Below are 12965 nucleotides of genomic sequence, written 5' to 3'. Positions count from 1 at the left end.
GGCGGAGACCTAATCGGACTGGGGCTTCTTTGTCACGTGCAGAAGTGAGAGAAAGGGAAACGAACAGATTCCTCCAAGTTGGCTCTGTTGCATGAAGGATTTTGAAGGGCTGGTGCAAGCAGACCTTTGGTTTATGTTGTGGGATGTCAGGGCTCTTGAATTTGCAGCTTGATTCTTAGGTTCCACTGGGATCAGTCAGGATGCATCCAGTTGCAAAAGAAGGAAAAGGGACCAAAAAACTCCGAGAGCTTAAACGATAAGGATGGTGTTGTCTCGTAGAGACGACAGAAGAGCGGCTGAGGCCAGGGGGCTGGTTAGTTAACTCGGCTCCTTGACGTTGACCCTGCTCCCTGCTTCTACCCTGCCTTCTTAGTGCATCATCTGAGTTGCGCGATGCCCTGTGCAGGGCGGGGAGGGGAGGTGTGTTGCTTCTCACCTGTGTCTTTTGGCTGCCCAGTGGTTCTCTGGGGGGATGACCTCACAATGCCTTTGGAGGTGGCTTTGGCCTGTGGTAGTGTACTTAACCATTAACGTGGCTCCTGGAGTAAGTGCTGTTCATGCCAACTGCACTGAAGACTTTGGAACCAGGTTAACTCCCGAAAGAAGAATAATGATTTATTACACATTAATATATATGAATTTATGAACGTGGAGAAATTGAGGTCTTAGGTTATCATGCCAAAATATTTGTTTTATCCTGTCCTCTATTAAAATAAGCACTATATTTCAGTGAAAATCTTGGGAATTGAAGGCCGTGGTAGTGTGCCTCCGAGCAAACGAAGCATCTATCGGTGTATTAATCGACTTTCCTGGATCATATATTGAGCTGATTTGTCAGGATCCATTAAGCTGGTAGACAGTATGACATTTCAAGTGCACGTGGGAGCCCATGTGACGGGTGGAGGAGAAGGTCAGGTCCATCTCCGCTAATGTAATCAATGATCAGAGACCAGTATGTCACTGTTGAGTGTTCGTGCTCATTTTAATTGTTAACCTACTGTAAAGGTTCATCAGCAAACATTAGAAGTGTTTGTACATGTGAAAATCGAGGATAGTTTTCCAGGTAAATACTCCTTTATCGGCCACGCCTTCCCCCAAATTAGACAGGTCTTCTCCTTGCCTGTCCATCCGCCCTGACGGGTCCACATTGCTGCACATCTCCAGCTCCCAAGAAATACTGGACGTGCTTGCTCGCCCTGCCGTCTGTGGTGGTCTCTGTCTTAATCGTGTGACTCTTAAAAGGGGGTTGGTTAACCACCTTGGGACGCTGGGGCTTAAAGAATGGTCAGTGCAGACCCAAGTGGTCGCTCCTCATGGACATCCAGCCTGTCTTCTTTAAGGGCCTCAAGCAGTCTTGAGATGAAAATGCATGATATCTGTTTGCCTTGGCCCTTAAAATCACTGACCATGTCATCTATACCTGTGCAGATGTCTTTTTCAATATCTGGAGAGAGACCCCTGACTTGTCATTTCCAGCACCGAAAGACGATTCTTTGAAGGGAGAATGGTAGGATGGCTCTCTGTTTGGGGTAAGTTGCTAACGTGTCCAATCAACTCTGCAGGACCCCGGCAAACCCTGCGATGGGGCCGTTGACCAGCTGGAGATGGAGCAGAGGCATCTCCCCGCCCCACTTGAGGAGAGTAAATCTAAATTACAGGTTTGTTCCTTGAAAAGAAAAGCAGCTCAAAGCGTCACCTTTTCTGGGAGTCAAATTTAAGAATGGCCATGGGAACCAGATATTTTTCTTCCATCAATATTAATGACATAGCTTCACTCATTTGTGTTGCTACAATTTCCTCTCTAACTTAATAAAAAACAAATTCTAAAGGAGTACTAAAGTCTCTTTTGAACAATCTAGAATAGTATTTTAATAAAACAAGTCAAATAGGAGGAAAAACCTGACATCTGTACATTAGCATTGTCTATTTATACAAGTCATTTCAGGGTTTTTTTTGTTGTTGTCTGAAAAGGTTTTGACAGATTCTTTGATTGACCTGTGTTTGTCTTTGCTCTGTCTTGTGGCTAGGCTCTTGTGCTATGTAAGAACTCTTAAATGTTTTAAATTATCATATCCCCTTGTCCTGACGGAAGAGAAGGTAAGTGAGTGATGTCATAGGAAGGCGTTGTCCCGTCAGTTGGAAAAAGCTAGTGACAGTCGGCGTGTCCGGGCCGGGGCTCTAGGTGCTGGGCAGCTACAAGGGAAGAGTGTTTCCATTTTCAAGAGCTGTGTGCATCAGGCTAACCAAACCTTGGTGCCCACACTGTTCTCTGGGATATCAAATGTTAGACGAATTGGGAAAAGATTAGTGTGGGCCTTGCTTTAGCATCGTTCCGTCCCAGTTGAAAATTTCACCTGTAGACCAAGAAGTCCGCCAGTCCAGAGCCCCGAGCTTCTCAGAGGCCTCTTCTTCCCCTGACATCTCTGCTTTGCTGTTTTCACCCCCAAGTCCCAGACCCCTTGTTTTTCCTGAGTATTCTCCTTCTTTCCTGCAAGCATGATGGTTTCCTTTCTCTGCTGTTTCCCAGGATATAATACCTCAACCCCTGCTCGATCAGTATGTGTCGATGACCGACCCCGCTCGCGCCCAGACTGTCGACATTGACATAGCCAAACACTGCGCCTACAGCCTCCCCGGGGTGGCGCTCACCCTGGGCAGGCAAAATTGGCACTGCCTGAGAGACACGTACGAAACGCTGGCTTCCGACGTGCAGGTAAAAGGAGCCCTTTCAGAGGCACCCATGGAAATGGGGTGGCCCTCTGCCGGGGAAGAAAAGGCGAGCGCGGCGGGGCTCACTGGCCTGTATTTGCTGCGGGTGCCTTTGCCGCATTGATGGGGCTCCGATGAAATGAACCGTGGCGGCCAGCGCCCGGCAGTGTCAGGTTTATTCTAGAAGCGCCACTTAACGCTCTTGGTAACATGGCCTTGTGCTTGCTTTCTTTGGTTTGTCTGGCCTCCTGTGCACCACCAGTGGAAGGTGCGTCGGACCCTGGCCTTTTCCATCCACGAGCTGGCCGTGATTCTCGGGGACCAGCTCACAGCAGCTGACCTGGTGCCCGTCTTCAATGGATTTTTAAAGGACCTGGATGAAGTACGAATAGGAATTCTTAAACACCTGTATGATTTTCTAAAGGTAGGAAGAAGGATTACATATAAAAAACAAACCTTCCCTCTTCAAAACAGTTCTTAAAGCCGGGCTGTGGAAAGTGTCCATGGACAACAGAAAGCAGCTAGTCTGGGTTTCTCCGGTTGAACTATACCATCCAGAGTCTTTACAGTGGGTGTTCTTTCAGTGATGGGTAAATATTTTTATATCTTTCCTCGTAATCTCCCTGTCCCTTGGAGCCCTAATTCTGTGGAGGATGGCAGACATGTAGCCTAGCATGCTCTGTGAGGGAGAAGGAGCCCAGGCCCCCGGGGGGTAGTGCGCAGCGTGCCCGGAGTCACCCAGGGGAAGAGCCCAGCCGAAACCCAATCTCAGTTCTGCATGAAGGGCTTTCTCCGCAAGACATTGCTGCTTCCCTGCTTGCCTTTTTAATTTTTTTTCCTAAAGGAATGATGAGTGTAAAAATAAGACTTTAAAAATGACCTAGAGACACTAATTACTTGCATCCACATGACCACGAGCTGCCCTTGACAGACTGGGCTGCATGATGCACTGGGTTGGCTTTTCTCTCGTGGTGCCGGCATACACGAGCAGAGCCAGCTCCCCGGGAAGCAGCCACGGCGGTGTCTTCGGAACACACACACATACGTGTTGTTTGCAGGCAGGAAATGATGAGAGAAGTAAGAGCTGGGGGCATGTGGAAACACACAAGCACACACACTAACCGGGGGAAAGGTTGGAAGCATTCAGGGGTCCCCGTGAGGTCTGTTCCCAGCAACGTTAATTTCACAGCCACCCCAGGTGATGGATGGAGTTCAAGGCATTAGGGGAATGCCCAGTTCTTGCCGGGAACAAGTGTATAACTTCAAGTGTGATCAGACAGTATATTTGGGGTCATTTTGAGAGATTCTCTATTTTTATTTATGTATACATTTTTAAAAAATAGTTGCTTCATGAAGACAAGAGGAGAGAATATCTTTATCAGCTTCAAGAATTTGTAGTGACCGATAACAGCAGGAATTGGAGGTTTCGATATGAACTAGCAGAGTAAGTAAAACCTGTTTGGGGATATGAGAAGGCAAATTAGATGGAATAATTCTTAATTTTCCTACCTTATAATTGATTTCTAAACTAGCAGTAATAGTGTTCTTTCGGATAAAGAGATTATGTTTTTATTAAGGGATAAAGTGAATTCCAAAGCTCTAAGTTACAAATACCACGGTCTCCGGGGAGACATTCATTTTCAGATGCAGACAGGGCTCGAGTCACTGTGGAATTAGTGTGTTCTGCTGTTCTATAAGGCAATTTATTCGAACCAAATAAAAGATGAATCACCCACTCTTCAGTATTTTCCTGTTAATCGGAAGAGTTTTTGCCAGAGCTTTTCTGAACATTCTGAGTGTAGCCCTCTCTGCAGGGCACAGCGTGGTGTATGCTCTTCAGCTTCTAAAGAAAATGACGCGACAGAGACAGACACGGAAAGGTCTCACCCAGACGAGACGATTATTAGATAAAAACGTCCCCCAAGGTGGCTGCTTTCTGCACGTCATTTTGTGCGTGAAGGACTTATTTAATCCTGGCTTGTGCTGGCCGGAGAGATGTCAAAGGTGTGCCCGGTTCTAAAAGAGCTAAAGCTTTGAATAAAGAGCTAAAGTCCCCTTCCCCAGGCGTGCCACGTGCTTTGCGACGTGCTCTGCGCGGTGCCGAGTGCATTTGGTGGTGACGGTGGGCGGCCTGGTGTTAGTTTGCCCCTGCCCGGGGTTTATCTCCCCAGCTTTAGTTTTCATTTTTCTTACCCTCAACTAGAAATCTCTCAAATCATTATCTTTGCTGTAGAAATCCATCAGGCTTTTGCAGCTATTCAGGATATGATTTGGCCGATGCCAGGGGCAAACTAAAAGATTTTCTCTTTGCTGTGATCTTTAATCATTATGCTTAATTTGAGAGATTGAGGTTTTAGTCATTATGCCGTGTTCCCAGTTTACATTCTGAGAGAAAAACAGGCCCACGTTTTCCATGAAAGCATCGCGCCCTCTAGCGGCCGTGCAAGGGAACTCGGCCAGGTCCGTCTCGGGCCGGGCGGACCTGCTTCCCCGGGGCCGGCGTGAGGGCCGGGGTGGGGGCCGGGGATGGGGCCAAAATGGGGGCCGGGACCGCGGAACGGACCCGGGGCTCGGGTTCATGGCTGGGGCTGGGGCTGGGGCCCGACTGACCCGCTTTCCCGGGGCCAGGATCGCGACCAAGAGACCGGGGCCGGGCTGACCCGCTTCCCGAGGGCCGGGGGCAGGGGGCCGGGGGCCGGGGGACCGGCACGGGGATGGGGCCGGGCCGGCAGGGCTCGCGCCGCCGACAGCGTTATCTCCGAGCTCTGGCTATCTTCCATCTCGGCCGTGGTTATTGAAGCCAGAGCCACTGATATGAATTCTGTGCTCCCCCTGACCATGATATTGGTATCATTTTTCTGAAAACTGCTTTTTGATACGAAAGTATTCACCGGCACTCCTGGTTTCTGATTCTAACTTCCTTCCAATCTCTTTTTCATTTCCTTTCGTTGCCAGCGTGGAAGTAATGCCATTTATTTTCATACCCTTCTCTCCATCCCCATTTAGAAAACAGTGAAAGCTTTGGTGGCAGGTTTTTCCAGCCAGCCGTCTCCCGCACGCTTTCTTTCCCTCGGAGTGAAGAGCTGGCGCGCGCGGTTCTCTGCAAGCGGACCGCGCAGGGCCGCCCGCCGCCCGCCGCCCGCCGCCCGCCGCCCGCCGCTCGCCGCTCGCTGCCCGCCGCCTGGGGGCCGGGGCCTGGCGGCGCGAGGTCCCCGAGCCTTCCTGCGCCCCGGCATCTCTGGGAACTTCAGCGGCCTGCCTATTTTTACCTTATCTGATTTGCAAAGTTTTATGTGCTCTCGAACCGATAACCTCAAATTGAAATAGTATCCCTATTCATAAATTTCTCAGCCTCTGTTTTACAAAGTTTAATTTATTTCCTTTTTGTTTGATTTGAGTGCATGAGATGAAGAATGAAGATTTATTTTTTTTTTTCCACTTTTTCTTTGCGTGGTATTTCACTCAGCTTTCTGCTTTTGGCATTTCACTGATGGAAAGCCTTGCTGGGTCTTCATTTGCCTTAATCTCCCAGCCTAGCTATTTTTGTCTGTAAGATGAAGTGAGAGTAAAGAGAAATTAGTAAGGTGTTTTTTTTTGTCCCCCCAAATAATTTTCTTTCTTTCTTTCTTTTTTAATTTCAGACAGCTGATACTCATTTTGGAACTCTATAATCCCAATGATGTTTATGATTACTTAATGCATATTGCCTTAAAGTTGTGTGCAGATAAAGTTTCTGAAGTTCGGTGGATCTCCTTCAAACTAGTAAGGAATCATGGCTTTTGTTGTTGTTGTTTGTGCTTTTTGGAAATAGGAATATTTATGTTCCTTCCATTTTAACTCCTCTATTTTCTGCTCTTGATTTTTCAGTATACCTATGAAACCAGCTTTTAAATTTTGAAATTAGGGAAATGTATTACAGTTTTATCAATACATAACATGGTTTTTTTCTTAAGTTGTACGCTTCAGTGATAGAAATTGTAGATAAGTCATTTTATGTAAGAAACCCTTCAAACCATGGCTTAGTGTTCCTTTTAAACACAGATTGGGCTTACTCGGCAGCATGGTTTTGTAGAAAAGTAGTGAGCAAGAGCTCCAATGTAGAAGAGCTGATCCTGTTTTATGTGGGCTCATAACAGTTGAATACTGGGGGGGGGGGGTTGTCACTTGAAAATACTGATTCACTAAGGTACTCTCATGCTATTACAATTTTATAAAAATGACATGTTCTGAAAGGTAATGATTTAGTTATTATGCAAGGGACCATTTTGTAAAATTTGGAATCTTAAGATTAAGAATGTTCTTTTCTAATGCCGGTCCCTTTTTAAATTTCATTTTTATGAAGGGTTTCACGTGGGTGAGTGTGTGTATGTGCGTTGTCATATATTTGAACATCTTTTTTCCTCTGTGTTCTAATGATGACCGTGACAAAAATGACTCTCTCCCTTGCTTATAGATTCATTTTAAAGGTGCATAAAAATGTCTGGTTTCTGTTTGAGTAGGATTCATAATTCAAACAGATGGCAGCATTTTAAATGTGCACCTCTGATATTTTTCACAGGTGGTGGCCATTCTGCAGAAGTTCTACTCCCACAGTGAGCGCGCACTGGGGTTAAATTTCATCAGTGAGCTCATCGTAAGGTTCCGGCACTGCGCTAAGTGGGTTGGAAGGCAAGCTTTCGCTTTCATTTGTCAGGTTAGCACGGCCTGGGGGGAATCTCCCCTGGGCTTATGTTACTGTGGACTGATATCAGATGCACCAGACACAGAATCCCAGCCCTGAAATACCAGCTGGGAATTTGGGGATCAGTGGACCGAACCCCTTTATCTCACAGGAGATTGTGATCGGCCCAGTCAGGCAGAATGATCGGCCCAGGGTTACCCCACCCATCTGTGCACTCGGCCTGTAGATGTTGACTGAATGTCTCCTGTGTGCCGGGCGTGTTCTAGAAGCTGCAGACAGAGTGAACAAACTCCTCCTCCCCCAGCACCTTCCATCTGGTGAGGTGAGGGCGAGGCCCAGAGCCCTGCTTCTGCCGTGCCCAGTCCAGGGCTGTGGTCATCCCTGTCCCTGCCCTCAGCCAGCTGCCTGGCAGGGAAGGTGGGGTGAAGAACAGAGCAGTAGGTTAGGGCAGAGACTATTGAATCCCTCTGAAGTGAAGTTCATGTCAGCTGTCCAGCATCTCTGGTCACCCTCTCTACTTAGTGTCCTGGAAATGGTGCGGGTCAGATTGGCTGGGGCTGATGGCTGCCATTTCTTGGACGCCTCTGTATGCCAGGTAGCTCATCATACATACATCTGATCCTCGGCGGTTAAGATCGGCCGTGTATCAAGCATGTCACACCCATGTAATTTCAGACCAGTTGTTTAAGGTGAAGCAGCTGAAGCCCAGAGAGGTTAAGTAACTTGATCAAGAGCACACGGGAAGTGTTAACACCGTGTTTTTTTTTTTTTTTTCTGCTAACCTGTTATTTAAAAAGTTTTAGCCTTTCCCCTTGCACATTTTCAAGCATGTACAAAGGTGGAGGGAATAGTATGGACTCTCCATGAACCTGTCACCCAGCTTTGTCAATATTACAGTAAAGCTGTAATTGGACTCTGGCTGACCCTCATACCCAGTTCCCCCACCAAAGGACTCACCAGGGCCCCCTGTTGAGCTGGCGGGGCATCACAGGGTACTTTCGTGGTCTGCTTTGAAAAGGGCAGTGGGTGGCTGAGTAAAGTGCCAGATTCACAACCACAGGCCTGACGCCACAGACTTCTGTGAGGAAGAAGCCAATCCTGTAAATGAGGGATTGGGCTCAGTCCATAAGTCCATATCAGTCTTGGTAAATGAGTTATCTTTTTTTTTTTTTAAGGTTTTATTTATTTATTTGACAGAGACACAGCGAGAGAGGGAACACAAACGAGTGGGAGAGGGAGAAGCAGGCTTCCCGCAGCGCAGGGAGCCCAATGCGGGGCTCGATCCCAGAACCCTGGGATCATGACCTGAGCCAAAGGCAGACGCTTAGCGACTGAGCCACCCAGGCGCCCCTAAATGAGATATCTTTGCTTTTGTCTTTTAATTCTTGATCTGAGATTTAGAAAATCCATGATGAGACAAAAGGAAAAAAACACCCACTAATTTTCTTCAGGAAAAATCAGTGTGTATGCGCTTTCACGAATTATTAATAAGATTTAGAAAACCCACGACAAGACAGACAAAAGGAAGGGGGGGGGGTCACTTGATGGTTATTTCAATGCTGCTCGGGGGAGCGAGCCTGACCTGGGGGCTGATGAGGGCCCACGCTGCAGAGGGGGACGAGCTGCTGCCTCTGCCTGGCCTCGCATGTGCCCAGCACCTGGGAAACACTTAGTGGACACCTGCAGCTCTTGTCACCCTGTCGCGGGAAGGTGTGCAGGATTTAGAATCCACATGCCTGGTTTGGACTCCCCCCCCCCCCCCCCGCCCCAGTCGCTGGTGCTCGTTGACTAGGAGACCTGCGGTGGCCCCACACCAGACCACAGTTTCCTCCCCTGTAAAACTGGGCTCACTCTGGCTTCCATGGCTGGCCGGGAGCTGTAGGCCTCTGTCAGCGGAGTGGCAGTGTGCCTGCCGAGGCAGCATTTTTCAGGTGTTCACAGAGGGGGCCGGGCCTGCATGGGAGTCTGGGGCTGGCTGGCACTAGACAGGCCTGGCGCCGGCCCTCAGAACCCGAATTCTGGTGAGTAACAGAGGGGAGGGCCCTCAGCCTTCATTGGTGGGCGCTTTGCTAGATTCTTTGCAAAAATGATCTGCCATCCCGCCCCCCCCACTTCCCCATTTTACAGGTGGGGAAACCAAGGCCCAGAAAGGTGAAGCCACTCACTCCAGGCCATGAAGCTAGTAAGTGACCTAGTTAGGTTTGAAGCTAGGCCTGTCTGACTCAGAATCCTTTATTTTCTTCACCAAATTTTATACCACCTATAACCCAGTCCTTGGTGAGGACTTAGAAATTGTTAACTGTGTTTCTAACCAAATTCAGTGGTTGAGATTTTAAGATTCAGACACACACACACACATACACACACACACACACACACACCTCAGACCAGCAGACCCCGAAATTACTTCTTTGGAATTGTGGAAGGGTGTTTTTAGAAGAAACCTGCTGACCACTGTGGAAACGTATCAATTCTTTGGCTGTGGCTTTCTCTTGTGGCAGGCGGTGGTGAACGAGGAGTGCATCCCTGTGGACCAGTTTGTTGAACACTTGCTCCCCAGCCTTTTAAGCCTTGCCTCAGATCCTGTGCCAAATGTGAGGGTTCTGCTGGCCAAAGCTCTGCGTCAGACGCTGTTGGAAAAGGGTATGTGGACCGTTTTTCCGAACTTACACAGTTTAAAGTTCACCAAGCAGCAACTAGTCTTCCTCTTTAGAAACTTGTCTGATCGCATACTTCAGACATTATATAAATTGATGTATTAACTCTTATGCAGAATATTTTGTTATTTATAAAATGGTGGTTTAGTTTTCACATTTAATGAGCTTCATGGTAAAATGCAGAACTTCACAGTCTTCTAGAAATGGGGGAAACTTTTGTAAACGTTGAGTTATGACACAGACATTATGAAAGGCAGCCAACGTAAGCCTTCATTACGGTGAGGTTTGCAGCCTATTACTACGTCCTGAATAGGACGTGACGCAGCATTGCGTCCCTTGGACGGCAAGTTCGCACCTGCACCACGTGCGGAGCCGACCCCTTCTAGCCGGTCCCGGCAAGTGCCTGTCTTCCCGCCGCGCCCCCAGCCCCGCCCCGCCCTGCCAGCCCCGCCCCGCCCTGCCAGCCGCCTGTTCCCCTCCCTGCCAGCCACACACTGGCCGTTCTTTGGTAGTGGAGGGAAGGAAAGATGACATGCAAAGTTTTTAAACTATAATTTAAAAAATACGCATAGCCGTTCTTGGGAGTCCATCTTCGAAATTGAGGAAGTTACTCCTTGACGAAAGCAGTCATGTTATCTATCATTCCGAAGGCCTTACGTATGTGGTTACTCTGTGAAGTGATTTATTGTCCTGAGGTGTGGTTTAAAACCCCCCCAGCACTCGAGTCTGTTTCGGAGCCCAGTTCAAGGCGCATGTGAGCCAAACTACCGTTTTCTCTCTTTAGCGTACTTGAGAAATGCCGGTAACCCTCATCTTCAAGTCGTTGAAGAGACCGTCCTGGCTCTGCAGTCAGACCGGGACCCAGATGTGTCCTTTTTTGCCACCCTGGAACCAAAGCGGCGGAGCACCGCAGACAGGCCTGTGCTGGCAGAACGGAATTAGCCGCCCTGGGATCCCGCGCGCCGCGGCCACGTTGTTCGTGGCCACATACCGCTCACCCCCGCTTGTCAGGGGTCTGACTGTGCCACACCTTCCGAGGGAAGAAAGATTTCTGAAACTTTGAGGGCGGGCACTCAGATGACCCCTTTCCCATCCGCCGCCCCAGGGACTGCACCTGGGACGGGCACCACCCTCTGCGCCCCTGCCTGCTGATCGGGATGCCCGCGACAAGGCTGTAGCCCCAGGTGGCTAGCTGGGCACGGGGGTCTCCATAGCATCAGATCGCCTTCTCCATGACAGACTGACTATACTACTTAAAGCCCCCTTCCTCCCAAAATAAAGTAGTTTATTAGGAGCTTTTAAGTCTTTAAGAGACTTGCATATTTGGCTTCCCTCATGCTTTCCTGTAAAATATAGTTTATGGTATTACATTTTATTTTTAACTGAAATAATGTACATATGTAAATAACTCCTGACAGGAAGAAAATATATTAACGTAATATTAGCCTCCTATCAGTGAACAGAACAAATACATCATTTAAATTTATGCTCCACTTTGAAGTGCTGCAAATATAGCCCAATTTGTTTACTTTTGAAAAATGTGATAGTTAAGGAAATCTAGTAAAGAATGATTTATGGCAGTCTTTCTAATGTTGTACTTTTGTATAAACTGTACTTGGAACTTTTCCTCAGGCACTTGTCCCTCCCCTTCTTGCGGTGACTGTATTCATAAAGCTGTACTGGCCTTTCACAGAGGCAGAAAGTAGAAAGATTTTTCATTCTTACATGGATTTATTATCCTACATTTAAGAATGCAGGTGGGAAATTGATCATTGAGATGCACGGATACTGACTTTATAGCTAATGCTTTAGAATCTTTAACAGACTAGGAACCCACAGTTCTGATCAGTCCATATACTTGTCAGGGATTTGGGAGTTAAATTATGACACTCTTCAATTTGACTTAAGTACACCGAATTTAGGTTTCATGCTTTTAAAATTTAGACTAAGATGCTCTAGAACTTAAACAGGGTTTTTGTGAATAATTTGAGATTCTATAAACGTTTCATTAAGTTCTGTATAACATGTAGGCTCATGTTATTTTTCTTGCTTCTATTTTTAATCTTCTTGCAAGCAGGCATAAAGGAAGGAAGGAGTGGCCCATTTGGGGTTCAAGAGCTGGCCGCAAAGGGCATGTTGCTATTGCCATTCTTTCCTTGGATCTTTTTCTTGTCTGTCTTGTCTTTTCTTTCTCCCTTTTTTAAAAATAAAATTTCTGGAGCTATATATTGAATTTCCTGGTATACAGGATGTTGTCCCCCTCCCCCAAATTCCACTGAGCTGATTCTTTAAAAAGAAAGGAAGGAATCTATACTGTGCCAAAGAAAATAAGGTACATGTGTGAGAATTTCAAATTGTAACCCAGGGTAGCATTTGGGCAACTCCAGCAGAGCGTGAGCTAATAAATTGTGGAGGCTACGTATTAGGAGAAACAAAAATCAATCAGTCCATTTTGTGTTCAATACTTGCCTAAAATAAATAGATGGAGACATTGTTTTGCTTCAGTAACAAACAATTTTTAATTTTTTTATTGTCTAGAAATTGCGATTGTCATATTGTTAAAATCTGTTGACCTGGCAGCAAGTAGAATTACTCACCTGGAATTTTGTATTCTGTGCAGAGCTTCACTTTCCATTAAGGAAAAAAAAAATAACCTCAGTCTGTGTTGTGATGTGTAGAATTTGCATGCTGAAACAAATGTGCTTGTAGAGACTCTGGTAAAAAAATCCAACCTTAAAAATTTCAGCTTATACACTAAAAATGGTCTGTAACTTAATATGAATGCCTTTCCAGTGCAAAGTTTTGTTTTTTTTTTTTTTTTTAAGACTGTAATGTCTCTGCAAAAAGTATGTTTAAGGCTCACATTTTATTCTTCTTTTGTAACAACTGAGATTTTTCTGATGTGGTTCTGCCCCCCC

General features: G+C 46.8%; 2 protein-coding genes across 2 annotated transcripts in view; both read left to right on the top strand.

Moving 5' to 3' along the window:
• The window catches only part of LOC110569887 (serine/threonine-protein phosphatase 4 regulatory subunit 1-like), an 80857-nt gene extending 68835 nt beyond the window's left edge, over positions 1-12022 (top strand). The window contains exons 12-19 of the mRNA XM_044918712.1: positions 1563-1658; positions 2528-2713; positions 2972-3133; positions 4053-4153; positions 6351-6471; positions 7268-7402; positions 9892-10033; positions 10832-12022. Coding sequence (XP_044774647.1) covers positions 1563-1658; positions 2528-2713; positions 2972-3133; positions 4053-4153; positions 6351-6471; positions 7268-7402; positions 9892-10033; positions 10832-10989 — 1101 coding nt within the window. The 3' untranslated portion in view covers positions 10990-12022. The remainder of the gene's footprint in view (positions 1-1562; positions 1659-2527; positions 2714-2971; positions 3134-4052; positions 4154-6350; positions 6472-7267; positions 7403-9891; positions 10034-10831) is intronic.
• Positions 11205-12965, top strand: part of ANKRD60 (ankyrin repeat domain 60) — an 11513-nt gene continuing 9752 nt past the window's right edge. The window contains exon 1 of the mRNA XM_044919053.1: positions 11205-11221. Within this exon, the coding sequence (XP_044774988.1) occupies positions 11205-11221 (17 nt within the window). The remainder of the gene's footprint in view (positions 11222-12965) is intronic.

Source organism: Neomonachus schauinslandi, chromosome 10, assembly GCF_002201575.2.
Source record: "Neomonachus schauinslandi chromosome 10, ASM220157v2, whole genome shotgun sequence".
In the NCBI taxonomy this organism is placed as follows: Eukaryota; Metazoa; Chordata; class Mammalia; order Carnivora; family Phocidae; genus Neomonachus; species Neomonachus schauinslandi.
The sequence above is the reverse complement of the archived record's forward strand: the minus strand, read 5'-3'. Positions and strand labels throughout refer to the sequence as shown.